We start from the raw sequence: 20,996 nt of genomic DNA, 5'->3' as shown, positions 1-20,996 counted from the left end.
ACAGGTGGGAGGAAAGCACGCGGTGGGCATGCGTGCTTTAGCCCACGCCCTGCAGGCAGCCTCAGGGCCCTAGCAACCGGAACGCGCCCGTCCCAGCTACCCTTCCCTGCATGCGCCTCTCTCGGCATCCCCTGCCCTGTCCCTATGGGCTTTGTGCATGTCATTTGAGTGTATTCAGTGTCTCCTAACTGGAGAGCATACTTTCATACAAGGAGTCTAGTCATCCTCTTTATTAGGACATACTAATTTGCTCACTAATAACTGAGCACTATAAAATCAGATATCAGAGCAGCGATCTGACCTCCCCAGCCTCACAAGCCAGCGCAACAGGCTCTGAACTGCAGTGGCTGCAGAACCCGAAAGACAAACAGGGTGACAGTGGGGAAGTTCTTACTCAAATCTAAGTACGGCGCTGCTTGCTGGTCCAGAGGCTGAGATCGCTCAGGGAGACGGTGCTGAAACATTTCTTTGATGCTGTTCCTAAAAAACAAACAAACAAACAAAAAAAAAAACAGGTCCTGGCTTGCTCCTGCCAGGGTCAGCCAGCAGGTGAGGAGAGAAGCAGGGATAGGCACTGTGGTATAGAACAAATGCTCGTTTTGCTTTCACCTTTCAGAAGGATCAGTATTTTCTACAAATTGGAAGAAATTCTGTCTTTGTTTCGTAGACTGGCAAACAGGCCTTATGAAGCTGAGTTACTTAAACAATTTCCCACCAACCTCTTGACCACACTGGAAAGGAAAACTCATCAAGAATTTCTAACATGCGGTGTTAGAAAGCATTTTCAACAGTTCGTATCAACAATACTGACTCAAGTTAACTGCAAAACTCTTCACAGTTTGCCAGCTGCTTTCAAATATATTCTCATTTAAATGTAACAATGGCATGTGAAGAGCATCAGCCACAGAAGATCTTGCTAAAGACAGGTGATGTCACAAGGGTGAGGACCAAATAAAGCAGTGCGGGTGGGTGTGTGGCCAGGGCAGAGAGGAGACCGGAGCATTGCTGGTTCCCTGGGAGCAGCAAAAACCTAGTGATAAAAATCAAAAGAGGTCCTTTCATAAAGCAGAGTTTATCGGTAGAAGGGGATAAACAATAATGGTTATCTTACTGGGTTGTCTGAAGACTAAACGAGTTGATTTATTTCAAGTGCTTGGAACAGGGCCGGGCACATAAAACAACACAGAGCGATAATTATTTTCTATTACAATTAACAGAAAACAAAAGAAGGGCACTACAAGACAACATTTAAGAAACTCTTCACGGGACAAATCTTTTCCTGGGAACCCACTTTCCCTCTTAAAACTGAAGAATGCCAAGAAAAGCACTGATGACTACAGAATTAATACATTTTCACCGAGTGAAATAAATTAAGGCAAAAAATAGGGCTCATATGTTAACAATTTTTAAAATATCATGCCTATGAAATTCGAGTGTCCAGAGAGCATACATTTCATTGTTCTAAATTCCACTTTGATTCAGAAAACTAAGTGGCCTGAAAAGGAGACACTTGGGAAAAATGAAAGCTGAGCATTTCTAGAGAAAATATTCTGTGTTATTCAAAGCAAATGGTCACGATGTCTGCTCTTTGCTGAGCGTGTACCTTTTTCTCAGGCCACCCACTCGATTATTAAAATCATTCAGTTCTTTCTGCGACGCTTTAAAATAATAATTGCCACAGTCTACAGGTGCTCTCCATGAGAGTCGCACTTCAACAGTCTCGCGATGCGACTGCTGTGGGTTCCCAACTCTGAGAGCACCCCTGAGCACCTCCCTCCTCTGGTCTTCCCACCGCCCACTTCACCCCACCTGGCCGAGATGCAGCTCCCTGCTCCCTAAATGCCCATTTGTTTCCTCCCCCTGCATACAATTCAGCATATCCTCCTGGCTCTCATTTTTATTGGCAAATGAAGTTAAAAGTAAATGAAAAGGCAAAAAACCCTACCCCAGTCTAATATATATCCATATATCTATATCTATATATAAATAAAGATAATTCTCTTTAGGTTTCATACATACCCACTCCCTTCTGGAACTCTAGTTTCTTTCTGGAACTCCCTTCTGGAACTCTAGTTCTTTTGGAACTCTAGTTTCATATACAAGATAGGACAAGCACAGATAACTTGGGCATGTGCCCTCTGTGAAGAAAAGTGACTTTAAAAATCTTTGGTGCTTTATTAGACTGGACATTGCCTGGGATTCTAAACTCTGAGGGCCACAATAAACTCAGACACTACAACTCAGGCTCTGAATTCATAAGAATTTTCTCTGTGGGGTGTGTGCGTGTGTATCCTTTTAAACAACTAGCACCATTCAGAATTCTAAGAAGACTAAAATCAAACATTCTTCATATATTTTCTCAGTTTTAAGAAACTTGGGGCCATGCTTCATATCTAATGTGTGACCCCGAGGGTTAAAATACAGGGCAAAAGCTCATCAGGTTGTAGTGAGTTTTCGTTACTGTTATCCAGGAGCACCTATAAATCAGGTGGAAGGCAGCACGCGACCCACCCTTGTACCACATCCTCAGAGTTCCTGAAAGGTCTGCAGGACCAGAGCAGGCAGCCAGCAAGGGGTAAGAGAAAACTGGGAACTGAAAATTTGGGGGGGGGGAGCAAGGAAGACGGAGTAAAAGGGGGAAAGGATGAAAAAGAAAAGGAGGGAGAGGTCAAGAGAACAAAGACAGCAGAAGAGAGGAAACCACAGTGCTGGACTTCTAAATCTTAAACATGCGCTTTCTTTTGCATGCCGTCTCCCAAAGAGGGTGTGAAGGTGTCTGCATTTTTCCGGGGAAACCCGCATGGGGAGAGTTTAAGCTGCACACAGGGAGACACGCCAGGGTATGGCAGAGGCAGTATAAACCCAGGAGGTGACACCATCTGGTGTGAGCAGGACTGAAGGTGTCTTTTACTCTTTATGTGATATTTATACTTTTAGGAGCTTTCACAAGGCAGTCCCAGTCTAGATGAAAGTAATTTCGTAACCTTAGAGTCTCAGTTTTTCTTTCAACTTCCTGAGGATCCCCTGACGGTCACCGTTAAGGAGGAGTCCACTCTAGGGCACCTGTCCTTGAGGAAACCTAATGGAAATGTATCCGACCACCGACTCTCGCTGAGGAACCGCAAGAGGGCTCCTGTGAGAGTGCTGGGAAGTTAAACTGCCCCCACCGTCAGCTCACCTCTTAAACTCCTCAAAATACACGGCTGCCACTGCTTAGTGGAAAAGACAGCATTAAAACAAATTCCCCATCAGAACCAAACCAAACCAGACCAAAACAACTCTCTGATTTGGGAATGTAATGATATAAAAGCAACTTGGCAGAAACATATGGTTGGCTATAGAACAAAAAGAGCTATCTGAATGCCAACTATTGCCTCTTAATCCTTTAATTAGACCGAGTCCTTCAGCAGGAAGCACAGTTCGCTGTTACTGAAAGAAATCAAGAGCAAATACAGACTGTGAGAGACCTACACATACAAGCACGTGCACATAACGACGTACTCACACGAAGGGGAATAAATACGGTGGACTCAGAGTCTAAGAACGAAATGTATTTGTTTCTGAGAGCCATGGTTTGGGACACTAAGAAGTTCTGGGAATCCGATTTGGGAAAGCGTGAGGGCGAGATGCAGCAGGGCCAGGCGTGTCAGAGGCTGTGCGCGGCTCCCGGAGTGAACCGGCTCTGCCATCGGGCCAGGGAGTTTGCCCCAGCAGCACCCTGACAGCTGAGAAGCCGGGAGGCCCTGGCTCCAGAGAATTTATTTGGAACCTTTCTTCTTTTTCCTCTTCTTTTTCACTGGTGTTTCATCTAGTGTACCATCCTCTGCTGTCTCAGCTTGCTTCTGTCCCCTTTTCTTTTCTTTCCTGTTTCTGGGCTTCGAGGGAGGGTCCCGGTCATCGAGTGGCGCCACGCAACCCTCTCCACCCTCAGAAGCAGCACCAGAATTCCCGTCCCAGCGGGGGTCTCCCAGCTGCCACTCAACTTGGTCTCCCTTCTTCTTGGCCTTGGGGTGGGTGCAATTCTCCACACTTTTATCTTTCGCCTCTTTCTTTCTTTTCTTCCCTGCTTTCTTTTCCACTGGGGTCTCTGAAGCCTCTGGCCCCACGGCCGTGCCCTGAGCCTTACTCTTGCGCTCCGCCATGCGCCTGGCAAAGTACTCGCGGATGGTGAAGGCACTGGTGGTCATGGGGGAGACGTCAGTCCCCTCTGCAGCGTCGGGACTGAGCTGGCCCTGAGGTGGGGAGAAGAGTAACACTGGTTACGCATCAGCTAGTCACTCACCACCGCCCGGAGCCCGCATGGCTGGGGGGGCCGGGCTCCCCCTGGACCCCTCGCCGGCCGTCGGGTAGAGCTGAGCCGCACGGTGCAGAATGCAGTGGCCACGCGCACCAGCTGAGGGCCGTACGGGTTGGGAGGCCGGGGAGTCGGAGGCTAACTTCACAAGGTAGATGGTGAGTCGCCTGGACGCCATTCTGACAGAATGGCCCCTTGGCAACAACCTTATAAATGGCAATGAAGTTCCTAGAGTCTCCATCAGAAACAAGGACCCTAAAAGCCCGGAGCTCTGGGGTGTCGTCTTGGTCTACTTGGTCTCGCTGTGGATACACAGGCCTTTGTGCCCTGACCCGCAAGCTCAGACGCCACGCGTATATGGGAGCCCCTGCTAAACCAGGAGCCACGTGCCAGCCTCGAACCTGGTGTGTCCAGAGCGTGGCCCTCTGGCCGCTCGAGAGAGGAGGCACCGGGGCTGGAAGGGCCCGTGTGCCCCCTTTCTCCCGGAAGGAACAGGAGAGCTGGGGTGCCCTCTGCCCTCAGCTGGGGGTGGGAGACATGAGACGCCCCCCACCACACACTGCCGTGAACTAGACACCCATGGCTGTGTCCGTCTGCTTCTAAATGGAGGAATTACTCACTCATAACCGCCGGGATTAAGTGTGGTTTACATTTTAATTTTACATAAATACACTCAGTTGTAAGGCTTGAGAAGGCTTGAGAAGAGGAAAACAAAAATGCTAACTTAATAGGCTGGGATAAAAAATCAAATGCTGGTATCACACCATATAGGTTGTGGCTGGCTGGCAGTAGGGAGATGAAAAGGTGTGCATGAAAAAGGAAGCACCTTCAAATGGAAGCATATAAGGACTGTGCTTTAGGTAAGGTCAGTGTCTGGAATAATTCTGCCCACAGTCTTTTAAAATAATCAAACCCTTAAACAAATACACTAAACTTAGGTTTTCATAATTACCTGGCTTCTCCCTTCACATTCACTTATTCACACAGCACGAGATGGGTGGTCCGACCCTTTCATGAGGTGGGAAAACAGTTTTCTGAATAAATCAGTTTCCAAATTAGGAGTCTGCAAATTATTCTGAACTGGGCGGGCAAAGCTCTGCTTGTGCAGCTAACTTTATTACAACCACACATATAACTGGACCACGTATTTTCTTGTTACAGCAGCACTCGAAACCCGGTTCAGTGGGATCAAAGTAGCGTCCCGTCTGAAATTTTGGCTGAATCAGTATTATATCAGTGGGCAATTGGGCTCTGAATGGCCGCTGACCCAGCAAGCTCTCCCCAAAGGGTACCTTACCAACAACATCACAGCTTATCTAATCAGCACAAACCTTATTTTACTCAGGGCTAAAAACACAAAATCACGTAGTCAGTTTCTTAAATTTCAAAAGGTAAAATGCAGAACATGTGGAATAAACCAAATGAGCTTTTTAAATGTTAGCTATCAATATTCAGTTTGGGCTGGAATCCCATGAGGTAATTTTGAGAAAAATTTAAAAGTAGCTGCCACAGAAGCCAAAAACACAAGGTCACTTTGTCTTTTTGTTCCTCAAATGTTGAAAAAGAGCTGAAATTTTGCACAGCAGGATGAAAAATCTTCTCAAGGCTCTCCTGATCCCAGCCAATCCCCGCCTGATGGACGAGAAAGGTCTTGCCTTCCGTTTAGTAACGGCACACAGCCACACACGGCACGTCTCCATGAAGGAGGCCTGTTTACATAAAATAGGTCTCACTTAGCTTCACAGTATGAAAGGAGTTTGTCTTACGTGGGCCACCTCCTCTGGAGTGTATCTGTGTCTCAGGAACTCAAATTCGAGTCATATCCTATGGCTCCTTCCTTGCTCACCTGTTTATTACCTTCTGAATTCCTGCTTTTAACAGTTAAATCACAGGAACTAATTACTGGTATTAATCACACTTTTAATTACTAGAAAATACAAGATCATTTTTGAGTCACTTGTTGAACTCTGCGGGTCTTTCTAATCCTAGAAAATAACTCTGCTCGTAATCAAGTCCTCTGGTGATAAGGATTTTAATAATCATGGGCCACTGCACACCAAGCTCAGCGGGGCGTGGAGACAAGCCAGAGAGGTGCCAGCACCCAAGGAAAGTGGAGGCGAAACAATGACTTGCAGGGGAGAGTGGTGGGCAGCCTCCCACACTCCAGGAATGTACCTGTTTTGAAAACCATGGAAACAAAGGAGGAATAGGTTGCAGACCTGACTGCTGTAGAAGCAAAGCCCAGGTCTCATATTTCATGACTTTATAAATCATAAACCCAGTTTTACTACAGTGATTACAATCCCTGTTTCTATATTCCCAGCCATGAATGCATGAATGTGAACAATGTACACCTTTTTAAGAAAATGAATACTTTTCATATCTGGTCTCTTCTTCAAAGTAAACAAGTACTGAGAAAAGCACCGGCAACTTTTTAGTACTCTGAAATAGCAACAAACTCGCTTCTTCCCACATTTCCACTAAACGTATAATGCAACCCCCCCACCAAAAAATAAAAAATCTGTAATACCAAATGTGACTTTCACTGCTTCATAAACTTTGAGAATCCCAATTTGCTAACAGTGTTCTAAAATCTAGTAAAATAAATTTACAAATAACTTGAAAACTTCCTGTTCCATGCAAAATACTAGCAAGGGAGGTATGGTTAACTAATGATCTTATCGAACATTTGATTTAAGCTTAGGGATTTAGGAAACCTTTTCTTTTAAAATTCCAATTCCTGCTATTAACTAATGGAGGGCCTTAGATAAATCCCATAACCTCTCTGGGTCTCAGTTACTAATCAAGTCAAATAAGTAGGTTAAATTAGACCTGAAAGTCTAAAATTTACTGAACTATGAAATGACATTTGGGCTGGCCATCCCTCTGTGACACCAGACAGCAGAGGAGGGATAGTGAGGCTCTATAAGCAGGTAGCAGATGAGCTCAGCTCATAGGCCACTATCACCCCAACTGTCAGGCCAAGATGCAGGAGTGACAGCAATGCACCTACAAGCCCATCCACAGAGAATATTTTACACCACCTGTAAGAGAGCATACAGCTGGAGAGCAGATCTAGTAATACTACTTAGGAGAACAGAAAGGGCCAAATACTATTTTGCAACGAATAATTTGTAAGCATTCATTTAAAAGAACTGACACTATATATTAGAAGCTAAAATCAATAAAAGCAAAAAACTGGGGTGACTACTAACTGGAATATGAATCTATTTTAAACCTAAGTCCTGGAAATCATCCTAATATTTCTAAGAGAGGTAGAAAGAAGCTGGAACTTTTAAAATGATAATAAATTCCCATTTTGTACTTAAGGTTTTGAAGGTTCTCTTTTTAGATACCTTGGCTTGAAAGTCTCCACTGATCCTTTACATACCCTAAAAATTTGTGTTCTCAAGAGGCAGAGAGTCGGGAAAATACCAATGAAGCTATCCGGATGGAAGCGGAAATATGATGGGTTTCTGGAATGAATGACCTGGCAATCTCTCCCTCAGCTTCATGCCTCTACAGTCTAAGATTCCTTAAGTCCTGCTTGAATGCCAAGAGATAAAATAGCTGTCCAGTCACGGCATACGCAAGGACAGTCAGGCTTTCCCCTGGGGACAGTGAGGGATAGAGTCTCTATAGTAGGAGCTAGGTAGGGGTCTCTCTGTAGAACCTCCAGCTTTTCTGTTGGCCTTGATGTCCCATCAGTTCACTGGTCTCCTCACTCAGCTGGGGAAGGGACATGTCGCCTGCAGCTGTGCATATCCGAGGCCATGCAGTGCACCTAAGACGAAGAAGCTTTCCAAAGACACAGTTCGGTCAATGAGGGGAAACGGTAAGGGAATCAACAAAACAGTTTAAAAGATCTCTCCCTAAATTTGTAATATATCCACTACTCTACCTCCCTTTTTGTTAATTAAAAAGAAAGATCCAAAGCTACATTGAGAAGCTTGAATTATTTTCCATATATTTTAAAAGCTACCATTTTAAAAATATAAAATGAAATAGTCTGTGTTGTTCTAAAAACACTGTTTCATGGGTTAATCTTGTCTGTCTCAGAAAACCCCGCAGTGTTCTCATTTCTTTCAGAACCTATGAGTGTACAGCCTGTGTTTAAAAAAACATTTGACGATGGATTTCCCCAAGTGACAGCAAGGGCCTTAATTTCTACCCCAACCAATAAACACTCTGAGGGTCAGAACCCAGGAGGACTGCTCCCCAGCTCACAGAACCTCAGTGGCTTAAAGCCAGAAGAGCCCGGCGGGACTACTCCCTCCATCATGTGTGGAGACTTGACCCAGAGTGCCCGCAGCCCGGTGCACTGAAGAAAGCGGCTATCATTTCTTGAATGCCTTCAGTGTGGCAATCACTTATTATCGTATGTCACCTCACCTTGACAGGGGTAGAAACTGAACCTCAAAGCACTTAATATTCAGAAGGCCTGACGGTGGGAACTGGCAGAAGGAGGATTTGGCCCAAGGCTGCCAGACGCAGAGCCCGTCCTCCCTCCACGCCCTCCACGCCAGCATCCCAACTTCCGGCCTGCATCACACAGACCCACTTGTCACTGTTTCTCTCTTCAGAAATCATCCCAACACTGAAGTACGTATCAATTGGTCCATGCTCAACTTTATGAGGCAGAAGTTAACTGATGCTAAAACTTCAGGTCGAAAAAAAGGCCACAAGAAATAGATACTACTTTCTAAATGGAAAAAAACTCTATTATCTAGTTTGCAATTCATATAAATAAAAAAATAGCCTGAAACCAGGCTTAAGAGTTGTTGTTTTTTGTTGGTTTGTTTGCAGTACGCGGGCCTCTCACTGTTGTGGCCTCTCCCGTTGCGGAGCACAGGCTCCGGACGCGCAGGCTCGGCGGCCATGGCTCACGGGCCCAGCCGCTCCGCGGCATGTGGGATCCTCCCGGACCGGGGCACAAACTTGTGTCCCCTGCATCGGCAGGCAGACTCTCAACCACTGCGCCACCAGGGAAGCCCAAGAGTTTTATAATTAGGGCTGGAGAATCTTAAGGCCTCAACCTATCTCTGGCCATTCTGAATTACAAATGGGGTAGGGGTGGGGGGCGGGAAGAGTTGGATGCAAAGGACACAAGACCTTGCAGAGAGAGACACTTAAGAAATTAGCTATCATATACCATAATCATCTCAGGTGCCTGAAAGATGCATGTCGTCTTTTCTCAAATGGCTACAGAATGTCATGAGTTTGTTCTTCGCTTCTTTTAGGTACTCTGCCTAGAGGCTTTGCAGCTCAGTGAGCTGTCCGCTCAAGCTCTTCTGGGTTCCCAGTCCTCGGTGTCATTCAAACATGTCTACTGAGATGGATTAACAGTGAATTGCCCAAATATAGAGGATTCTCTTTATTATTCTCAGAAGAATGTTGTTAGTAACTTTTGGGGCAGGGATCACAGCAGTTTGGATAGAGAATTCAGAGAGGTGTTTGGGGCAGACGCACCACAAGCATAAAATCTTACCAGTTGTGATAAGCATACAGTCCAGGATGAGCTTTCGAAGGCACAACGCTTTAGCTCACCAGCCTTTCTCATATGTCACTGCCGATCTTAAGTGACAACATGATTGAAGTCTTTTGATTTCCACGTTGCGACACAGGCTGCAACAGTAATCCTTCAATGAACTTTCTCATTGAAAGAAAAAGCAGACAGCCAGAGCTCAAGAGTAATGGACTTAGCAACAGGGTCATTAGCTCTGAGAACTACTGCCCGTGATGAACAAATGCACACTTCCGCCCCAGCCTGTGCCATCAGCTTGTGCTGCGTTAGTCTGTGAAGAGTTAAGAAAGCTTGGCAAGTGAGTAGTTTGAAAGAACACTTGCGTCTTCTCTACACTTTCCGGCAGGACAGCTCTGACAAACCCAAGTTATGTCTTGATGTCTCCTGGGAGGCAGAAATTGCGCCCGTCCACTTAGGACAGCGATGAATTCAGGTATGAAGCCATTTCAGGTATGAAGCCCATCGAGATGGGGGCAGTGCTGAGGTGAGGGGGTGCCAGGACATGTGAGCACAAAACCCTTCGCCAACAGAGGGAGCCGAAGGCGCTGCCGCGGTCGCCTGTGATGCTCCCCGCGACGCTCTTCCAGATTCTTCATACACAGTTGTGTGCGTCACTCCCTTAAAGATCAAGTGCAAAGCTGCCTCCTTCAAGAAGCTGGTCCCCTGTGAACAACCTCCCTTGGTTACTACTGTGACTAGCAATTGGTTACTTGTACTTTCTGGTTTTGTATAATTTGCTTTCTAAGCATCTTCCCAAGGAATTTTTAAGTTCCTTGAGGGCAGAAATCATGCCTATTTCATTTGTGTTCAGCACAGCCTCTAATGAAGAACAAACACGTGGTGAGCGCTCCAGGAAAGCACAAAAGACACCAGCCCCAGGCAGATCCAGGCTGGGAAGCACTCCCAGCCCCCCACTGAACCAGAAGCTTTGTATTTGTCAGCACAGATTCCCCTGCGTGCCAGGCGGGGCTCCTGACTAGAAGGGGCTTGGAAGGGTGGCAAGCAAAGAGAGAACCAGCATTTTGCAGTGGACAGTCTTCCCACCCAGATGAAACCACACCCTTCTAATCAGATGCCACCTTGCCTCCCAGTGCAAATCGCTCCGCTAACTTCTGCAGGTGCATCCCAGTGCCTTTTAGTGTGATCAGCCCATCACTCCCTGTGGCCCTGAGCGATGAACAGCTCAGTCAAACGATCCATACATGTCTCTTCTGGTCTATTATTCCACATGTCATCAGGTCACCTTCTGGAACATTAGGTAAATCGGGAAAATGGGGTGCTGTGTTTTATGGAACTGTCACATGCATGATGTGGGGCGGGCTGAACATCAGCAATAAAGTGACATGCGTGGGTTGTGACTGTTCTCGCCATCAAGAGAAGAGGCTGGAAAGCAAGCGAGTTCTAGAGTACATCCAAGGCAAAGTCAGGAGATCACTCTGAGAAGACAAACAGGTGGATCAAGTTCCACGAGAAGCCCCCAGCGGCAGGCTGTTAAGGTGCAGCCTACACGCTATCTTGAGCTGATCACACAACCTGGGAAGCTGTGCATTCCCGCGAGTCATCAGAATGGATTGCCTCCAGAGGTGAAGCAAGGAGCGATCAACATGTTGGTCATAAAGCAGAGACTGTGCGACTATGTCAGCATCTCTTCTCCTGCTTTCTATGGCACCTTTTTGGTTTCCACATGATTGAAAACACTGTTTCACTGACAATGAGCTATGTTTGCACTCACAAGAAGTTTACTCAGGGGTAAAATCTGGTGTTTTTTTCAAGATACCATTCACTCACTCACATCTGGAGTTAGGATAAACACACAAAGTCTCAGAAATAACCAGCCTCATGGAATCTGCCTGGGAAACACAATCACTTGCTTAGCAAGCATCACAAGAGTTAAAAACAAATACAAGACTCCACTGACTGACGGGAAGTTTTGACTTGAAGAGGGGTTAAAAATAAAAAAATACAACAACAGAACTAGAATTACACAGCAACTCTTAACTTTATGTGAGTGTGTACATGTGTACAGTGTGTGTATGCTCATGCAAACAGGTTCTAGGAACCCAGGACCTGTGCAAGGGTTCCAGGAGGGCTCTCTGGCTGGCACGTGCCCCGAGGGCCAAATCCGGCTGCCCCCGATCAGAATGGTTTTTACATTTTAAATGGGGGGAAGGAGGGGGAGAGAATCAAAGGAAGACTATTTCATGACATGAAAACTATGTGAATTTCAAATATCAGTGTCCATAAATAAAGTTTTGAATTTCATCAGTAAGAAAAATTTGTTTTCTCTCTAGTATATAAGTAAACATAACAGATGCTATGTAAATATTTGCTGAATGAATAAAATTTATTATGAAATACAGTCTGCTTTTTGGAGATGTTAGATCCATGTGAAGTATATACACACACACGGAGGTGGTTGGAGGGCTCTGGGTTTTGATGAAGTTCTCAATCTCAGTCTCTTGTTAACTTACTGAATTATGCTAGTGAGGGATAGAGAGGGCTGCCATCTGCCGTTTGATTTCTGGCAGACAAGGACGAAGTTTGCTTATGAAGTGATCTGACATCAAAGAGAACTCCCGACCCACTGTAAGCAGGCAGATACCTCTCTAACGTTAGGCATTAGAACCCTGCCTGGAATTTACAGACTCAGATAAATGAACTGGACAGCTCAGAGAAGATAATGGGGAACTGGAAGGGACAGAATATCTTGCTTTTCCCTGAACAACAGCAAAGAACTACAAATAATGCCAAATTCCTCGTAGGAAGGCCAGTGCTAACAAAGCTGTTCATTTTTTTTTCCCACTTGCCTCATGAGCTGCTCAAATTACCACTCATTACAGAAAGCCAACATAAACGTGCTTTAAAAGGATGGTTCTCTATGGCAACAACCTCTCTCAAGTAACTGACATCAGAGCTACTGACAAGAGTCATACAGCCTCTGGGGAAAGAGAGGGAAAAGAAAAAAGGAGCAGGTTTCCTGCCTCCCTCAACGGTCTTAAGGCCTGGAAAGTTGCAGTGATCCATGTGACAACATTTCACAACACATTGGCCGTTACAAGATAAACGAGGCTCCTCCAAAGCTAGAAATGATCAATGTGACATAGGTACCAAGTTCTTTGATTGAAGCCTAAAAATAATCCAAACTGGCTATCATTTATGATTCTAGGTCAACTGGTTCTGTTCCCTGCTCTCTGGAGACAGGACAAAAAGCTTTTGTAAGTAGTTGAAGCCTAATGCCTGAGCCTCCAAAAGCAGAAGCAGAGGCTGACGAAGGGCCTGTCTCTTCCACCTTTACTCCACTGACTTGAAAATCGCTTAGGAATCATTAACAACTCAAATTTAGGCTCCTTATTATAGAAAGCATAGCATCTTTTGAAGATTTTAGAGAACGTACTATTCTGAAACAAGGAATAGAGTATGAATAGTTATTTGGAATAAGAAGAGAAGGGTAAATTAATTCAGGTGAATGAAGTTACTACTAAAGTCCTCTCCCTCAGCTCCTGTATACTATATGGGATTAATCGTTATATTGACCTCTTTTTAACTGACCAGAAACTAAAGTAACAAATATTTAAAAAATACTTCTAGGAGTAAATTTGGTAGGGCAAAATAATTCTATGTTTAAAGGATATTTAAGTTAGTAAGAATAATTAGATAAAATCCTGAAATCACTGAGTCGTGTAATAAAAGTAAATTATACAAAAAAAATAAGATCTTGAGGAGGCTGAGGTCCAAAGTTGTGGCCATCCAGTCCTTCATAAACATCCACTGAGCAGCTCCAGCAGCTACTGTTTACTTGACCGGGGCCGGGGCCCAGAGAGGAGCTCCCATCTGTGGGAGACACACAGTTAAAAAAAAAAAAATTATAAAAAGGTCTGGGTAGATCTCATGTAAGTGTTCTTGCCACAATAAAATTAAAAAAAAAAAAATGCAACAGGAGAATTTATTTTTTAGAATAGACAGAAACTAAACAAGAAAACCAACTACAATACAACTCCATTCAACAAAATCTCTAACCAATTAAACCGAGATTACAATTCCAAAGAGTTCATAAAAATTAAAATTATTACTGCTATTAAATAGATAATTCTCATATATTATTATCATATATATTTAAGTATATCATCTCTTAGTTTCATGCAAGCTATAATTTTATTTTATAAGCAAGAAACCTATTAAGGAAAAAGAACAAGTAATACTGCCTCCTTACCTGCTCAAAATCCAAAAAAGTTCCTTAAAGCAAGACCTGCCTCTTGTTTGCAGCCCATAACTGGCTCAGCCTCTGTGGAGATTCAATACCCTGCATCACAGTGCTTCCCAAACTACCAGGGGTGAAGGGCCAATTATTTTTCTTCTCAAAATCTCCTATCTATTATGGGCCAAGATTTTTGTTAAAAACAAAAAAATTAGAAAACAAAATTTCAAAAAGACATATAAAACACAAGTTCCAATTTCTAAAAATTAATCACACTACTATAAAAGTTTCTAAATGCTTACTCTCGATTTCTGTCCTGTCACGGGCTGGCCTGTGGACGATACTTTGAGTGGCACTGGTATAAAATACTCAAAGGAAAGTAAGAAAGGTGCTAAGTTCAGTGTAGTAGAAGCGCCCATGACCTGGGTGTCAAGAAATCTGACTCACATCTGAGAGAATGTGTGATCTTGGACAAGTCACTGTACTTTCTGGGCCTCGAAGCAAATCGTTTGCAAAACAAGGAAGGAGGGCTACTCGGTGACTTTTTTCAAACATGGTTTTAGCAGTGCGTGTCTTTCTCCAGACGAAATCTTAAACAGAAGGCCAATGTGTAACATACCAGGGGAACAGTGGTTGAGGTGGCGTTGGGGGAACGCAAAGCTCATGTCCTGACCCTCCTCTCCCTTTGTAAGGCCCCCGAGGCATCCTTGACGAACTCTCAGGGCTTTACGGAATACAGTTTGAAAAGCAACAGCTATGTTGTTAGGGTCCATTATAATTCTAACATTCACTGTAGCCTAGATAATTTCACAGCACTCAGTAACAGGACACTAAGAAACTTGCAAGAATAAAATTGGACCTTTACTATTATATAATAAGCACAATTCTTAAGGTGTCATTAACTTTTGGAATTCCAACAATTGGCTGTTTGTGAGCACTGGCCAGTGACCAATGTCTTCCAAAAATGGTAAAAAAGTATCAAGCCTGGTCTCTTCTATACTGTAAAGTTTTATGTTGCAAACTGGATCTTTATGAGGATCCAGATGACTGAGGATGAAGTTGAGGTTGACTGACTCTTCTGGGTCTACCTGGTGAGGCTCCAAGGAGGACCCAGAGGGGAGATGGTAACACCTACACCCATGTCACCAGTGTCCCTACCACGGTCACTCCAGACTATAGCATAAGAAGCGAAGTATCACCTCACCAGCCACCAGCTGCGCTAAAACCCAAAGGAAGGTTCCTCTTCATCTTATTTTCATTACATTGCAGGATGAAAATCTGGGAGAGAATGTTATTTCTGCTTTCCTGCCATAACAGAGGGGCAGAAGGAAAAATGAACCAATATTTCACTCTTCTCCTCCAACACTGGGCCATCTAGGTATCAATGTTTTCTTATCACAAAAGCTCTTAAAACCATTTGCTTGATCTGTCAACAAACAAAAAGCCAAATCTAATCCTTTCGGGCAAACCTACAGAAAGTCTAACCAAACAAAACAGCCCAGTGACTTACAGCTCTGGTTGTTTTGGTAGCCCTTGCCCTCAGCCCTTGCTTCTTTTTCTTTTCTTCTGCTCTTTTAATTCATGTCTTATTATGAAGTTATGTTTGTTGGTCTAGAAGACAACATACATTTTTACTGCTACTAAAACAACCTCCAAAAAAAGCAATGACCCACTTTCTCCTTTCTGGCCTTACAGAAAGTAGAGGCAGGCCCCCAAGCCCCGTTTGAAGTCCTTGCTTCCAGGAGATGGTCGGTTTATGTCTCTTGTCTGAGGACAGGAAAAGGATGCACTCTCGGCACCGTGTGCTAGACAGAGATAAGACCAGAGATTTCTGTCCTCAGCACCTTATCAGCTCTTCCTGCTACTTTCCAGAGTGGACAGCACCATGACTGGCAACAAACTAGCCTAAGGGGGGCTGGGTGGTGAGCAGCTTGGGGATTGGAGGGAGTGAGGTAGGAAGGGGTGTAGAATGAAGAAAAGAGGTGAGGTTTTTAACATACCTTAAAATGGTTTGGCTCAAATAAAACTGTCTTTTAAAAAAACCACAAATTTTACATCTCATTTTGCTAAAACTGCAGCAACAGGGACAGAAGTTTTTACAAGAACTTCCTTTCTGGTTGGAATGCACAACCACCTTCCTTGCTTTGAGCCCTGCCCCTAACTGCTTTGTGCTACTGGCTCCCGGGCACGTAGCACAAGTCCGATCTGCTTGTCGATGTTCCAGCCAGGGGTCTATAAACCAGAGGCTGCAGAGAGAATGCTTCCTACAGGCACACGTGCCTCCATTCAGACAACCAGTGTTTTCTGGGGCCACTCACCACTCCATTTCCGTATCGCAAAGAAACAAGCAAGGCTTTGAGATACTCTTCCAAACATAGGAGGATGTCACTGATGACCTCTTTGGGGAACGAGGCTGCTGGAGCAGCTAAACTGGGCTGAACTGAGCAAGGTAATTTAAATCAGTTATGGCCTGGTGATTTCTAAGGAACTCATGTGAAAGGGCTACAGATTTGGCAGTCTTCTTCTTTTTGTTAAGTAATGCATTTAATTTTATTTATGTGGCTGTGTTGGGTCTTAGCTGCAGCTGTGGGATCTTTGTTGTGGCATGCAGGTTGTGGTGCGCAGGATTTTAGTTCCCCGACCAGGGATCGAACCCACGTCCCCTGCATTGGAAGGTGGATTCTTAACCACAGGACCACCAAGGAAGTCCTGGCAGTCTTCTTTTTAAAATGTTTTTAGCATGTAAATTTTCAAATATAAGGAAAAGCAGATAAACTAGTATAATGAACACAACATACCCGTTACCCAGCTTCAAAATTTATCACAACCACCATCACCATTATAACCATCTCTACTCATATTAGTTCAGAGCAAATCAAAAGTATCATATACTTTATAAGTATTTCAGTATGTATCTCTAAAAGACAACAGCTCTAAGAAAAATCCACAACTATATTATCACATAAAAAATTTAACAAAAATCCCTTAACATCACTAAGTATCTAGTCTGTGTTCACATTGACTTTATTGACTTTTAAGTTATTTCTTATTATAATTTATTTGAATCTGTTTCCTAATAAGGTTCATATATTGTGATTGGTTGATATGTCTCCTGTCTCTTTCAGACTATAGGTTCCCACCCCCTGTCTTTTTTGTTTTTTTCAAGTTCTTGCTGATGGAACCAAGCCGTGTGTCCCACAGAATTCTCTCAGAATCTGAATTCTGCTGAGTGGATCAAATACCATTTAGGGTCACGTCAAAAGAATTTAGGAACCAACTTGAAGAGGTTCTCACTGGGCAGATGGAAATCTAGAAGGAGGCTTATTTTCCAGCACAAGTCGCCTGATGACAAACTGTGAAGGATTCAGAGTTAAGTGAGCCTGAGAAACAAACCTGTGCTATTCCTCCCTTCAGTTCATAACGCACACCATCATCTGAGAGATCGGCAGTTGTTAAATTTCAGAATTTCCAAGGCTTATTTCACTTTGGAACCCTTTGGGGTATAACACCCCTGGCCATCCCATGGAATTAGCATACTTATGCTGAACCTACTCTGAGACGGTCTGCTCACACAGATACTGCCATGATCTGGATAAAATGAGTAGTTCTCCTAAATCTTTGATCTACCTTGGCCTGTCTAAGGGGGTGAGCTTTTACCAAAAATGGCAGACACCTGGTAGGGAGGTGAAAAGAGGACCAGGTAAGCATTCCGTTATGAACAACCAGTCTGCTAGGTGACTTCGGGAGAAAAGGCTAGCTCTTCCCTAGCTATCCCATTATTGAAATGGGAATATCTGTTCCCAGGCTTAGTCAGAAAAATCACTCTTCCACCTTGGAATAGACGGTGGCAGAGAAATAATATGTCCTAAATCATGCCAAGTATGTAGGTATCAAGGTTAAAGACTGCCTACAATATAACCATATTTTCTCCTTGGGATTACGTGCAAGCAGTAAGAGCTGCACGGTCTCACCAGCGGGATAACCAAGTAAAGAAGAAAGATCTGGAAATCGGGTTCCGTGTAAAAAGTCTGTGCAAAGTTCAAATTACAGCAGTGAATAATTTACAAAATAATCAAGAGAATAAAAATGGAGAACCTAATCAGGAATCAATGGACATATAACACAATTAAAATTTAAGAAGGCAATTTCTTAAAAAAAAATGAACCTGACTTTGCAACAAGTTGCTTGAATCCTTTCACAGAAGAAAATTCCGAATGACTTTAAAACACTGTAATCTGACTGTACATAACCTAATGGGATATACCCTAAGGACAAAAAGAATTGGCAAAAAAACCCTTTTTTTTAAAAACCCCTCAATGTACTTTTTTTTTTGATAATCAAATTATAGATGTTATTCTGTGACTACAGTACATACAATGGGAAATAAGCAAATGAGTAACGTGATATTTTAATGCTTTTTATTTCTAGAATTGATAGATTCCAAGAATCTTACTGTGGATAAATAAAGATAAAAGATTAATGAGGTTAAGTCTTGTGGTCCTGAATTTGAATAAGCAATATGAATATAGACTCATACTTTATCATCAAAAAAAATTACAGTTCTATCAGTGTTCTAAGGCCCAGGAACAAAGACCAACTTAGTAGCAGTGAGCAACCCTACTGCCTAGATTTGGCCTCTAAATATCATTTACCACAAAAAGGAACCAGGGAGAAATGGATGACTCCAAATCTGGGGCAGCAAATGTACAAGGTGGGTCTGAGAAATCTTATACCAGGTAGAAGGAGTGATCAAATACCATTTAGGGTCACGTCAAAAGAATTTAGGAACCAACTTGAAGAGGTTCTCACTGGGCAGATGGAAAATTTCATCATAAAAAATAAAGATGACAGGGCTTCCCTGGAGGCGCAGTGGTTGAGAGTCCGCCTGCCAATGCAGGGGACACGGGTTCGTGCCCCGGTCCGGGAAGATCCCACATGCCGCGGAGCGGCTGGGCCCGTGAGCCATGGCCGCCGAGCCTGCGCGTCCGGAGCCTGTGCTCCGCAACGGGAGAGGCCACAACAGTGAGAGGCCAGCGTACCGCAAAAAAATAAAAAATAAACATGACAAATGCAACACATTGGAACATAAATATATTTCAATCCATGAGTGATACAGAAAAGGAAAACTCATTGGTCCCTTTCAGAGAACGCTAAAGAAGCTCTTCCATTTGAAAACTGGTAAATAGAGGAAATAAACAAAATATTACTTATTTATTACCCCTAGGTAATCAAATAGTAGATATGTGAAAATCTCTATTCTAAATTTCATTCTAAAAATTAGGGAGGAAAAGAAAGAGATATGGAGAGGGAATCTACAGATTGAAAGAAACTTAGAGATACATCAACCAACCATTATATGTGAACCTTACTTAGAGCCTGACTCAAACAAAGAAACTGTGAAGAAAACTAAAATTGATGACATTTATGAAAATTGAAACTCTGAACACTTACTGATGATAGTATGCAATTTTTACCAAGTTTTACAGAGTATAATAATACATTTTTAAAAAGTCCTTTATCTTTTAGGGATATGTCCTGAAGTACTGAAGTGTTCGTGGGTGAAATGTTATGATTTCTGGGATTTATTTATAGTAACACAGGGGGGAGAAGTGTGTAAGTGTATGGGGTGCTTGCTCGTCTCTACCCACCTTTACAGTCTAGCCCTATAAATGTGCTTGTTGCTCCCCAAAGGCCCTTTGCTTTTTCAAGGATCTGTGTCTTTGTGGGTATGGTTTTCTTTTCTCCTTGCAAGGCCTTTCAACCTGGCAACTGCTACTCCTTTAAGACGACACACATACGTTACCTGCTTTAATCTCTGCAAGGTGAATTTATCACTACATCACGTGTGTCCCCAGACCTCTTGCACAGCACTCAAGGCCTTTGCTCCAATTGATTCTGCACATCTCTGACTTCCCAACTAGACTGTGAAAATGGGTTGTGTCTTATTCGTTTAATCATTTGTCATTCAACAGTGCTCTTGGATGGTAAGGAGAAACATCTGAGTTAAGAAGAAAAAGGAATTGGAAGGGTCTGGATCAGGGGAACTAGAAATGAAGAAAGCAATTAAAATAACATTACTCAGAAGAAGAAGGATGAAATAACGATAGATTACACTGCAGGGAGTCGTGACCAAGCCTCGAGCCTCTTTATATATAGCCTGTTATATAGTTATATAGCCTGTTCTACAGCCTAAACTACAGGATCCAGTAATTGGGGTCCATTAAAAAACAGAATAATACAAATGCTATGCTTTTGACTCCCTAAAAATGTAATTATCATCTTAACAGGGAGGAAGGGATGGGATGGGCATGAGGGTGACAATCTCAAATTAAATAATTGCTTTAACTAAATGAATAACGTCACTGTTTAAAAAGTACATCATACATTTTTAAAAAAGCTTTTCTTAGGATCACAAAGTAAGCAGGTAAACAATTTCCAATATGAAACTTTAACAACTTTGGAATAAGAATTAGATGAATATCTAAAGCTGATACTCTATTTACAGGTTTCAGTGATACATAGGAATAAATTAACTGTACTGATTTCCAAAGTCTACTCAACAATTTCCTATAAAAGCTACCTTCCTTTTAGAAAGGGCACTGACATGACTGTTCAGATTGTTCTTAGGTAAAGTACCTTCCCCAGGTCAGCTTTTCTGTTTGAGAAATAGAAACCCCACTAAATCTAGGTCACTAAAATCAAGACATAAAATAAATTTAAGTACTTGTTAAAAGCTATGTAAGGGACTTCCCTGGTGGCACAGTGGTTAAGAATCCGCCTGCCAACATAGGGGACACAGGTTCAATCCCTGGTCTGGAAAGATCGCACATGCCGCGGAGCAACTAAGCCCATGGGCCACAGATACTGAGCCTGTGCTCTAGAGCCCGTGAGCCACAACTACTGAGTCCATGTGCTGCAACTACTGAAGCCCACACACCTAGAGCCCGCTCTCCTCAACAAGAGAAGCCACCGCAATGAAAAGC

General features: G+C 43.4%; 1 protein-coding gene across 2 annotated transcripts in view; it reads right to left on the bottom strand.

Annotated features, from left to right (window-relative positions):
- Positions 1–394: 394 nt before the first annotated feature.
- The window catches only part of PINX1 (PIN2 (TERF1) interacting telomerase inhibitor 1), an 84,113-nt gene continuing 63,511 nt past the window's right edge, over positions 395–20,996 (bottom strand). The window contains exons 7-8 of one of the 2 annotated variants that reach the window (XR_003003487.1): positions 3,506–4,232; positions 395–480 (exon numbers count right to left, since the gene is read on the bottom strand). Coding sequence is in view for 1 of the 2 variants with exons in the window: in XM_024746939.1 (XP_024602707.1) it covers positions 3,759–4,232 (474 nt within the window). In the remaining variant the exon portion in view is untranslated. Of the gene's footprint in view, positions 481–3,370; positions 4,233–20,996 lie in introns of those variants that run through there. The other variant, XM_024746939.1, reaches the window with a different exon arrangement.

The sequence above is a fragment of the Neophocaena asiaeorientalis genome, unplaced genomic scaffold (assembly GCF_003031525.2).
Source record: "Neophocaena asiaeorientalis asiaeorientalis breed wild unplaced genomic scaffold, Neophocaena_asiaeorientalis_V1.1 scaffold633, whole genome shotgun sequence".
Taxonomy (NCBI): domain Eukaryota; kingdom Metazoa; phylum Chordata; class Mammalia; order Artiodactyla; family Phocoenidae; genus Neophocaena; species Neophocaena asiaeorientalis.
The sequence above is the reverse complement of the archived record's forward strand: the minus strand, read 5'-3'. Positions and strand labels throughout refer to the sequence as shown.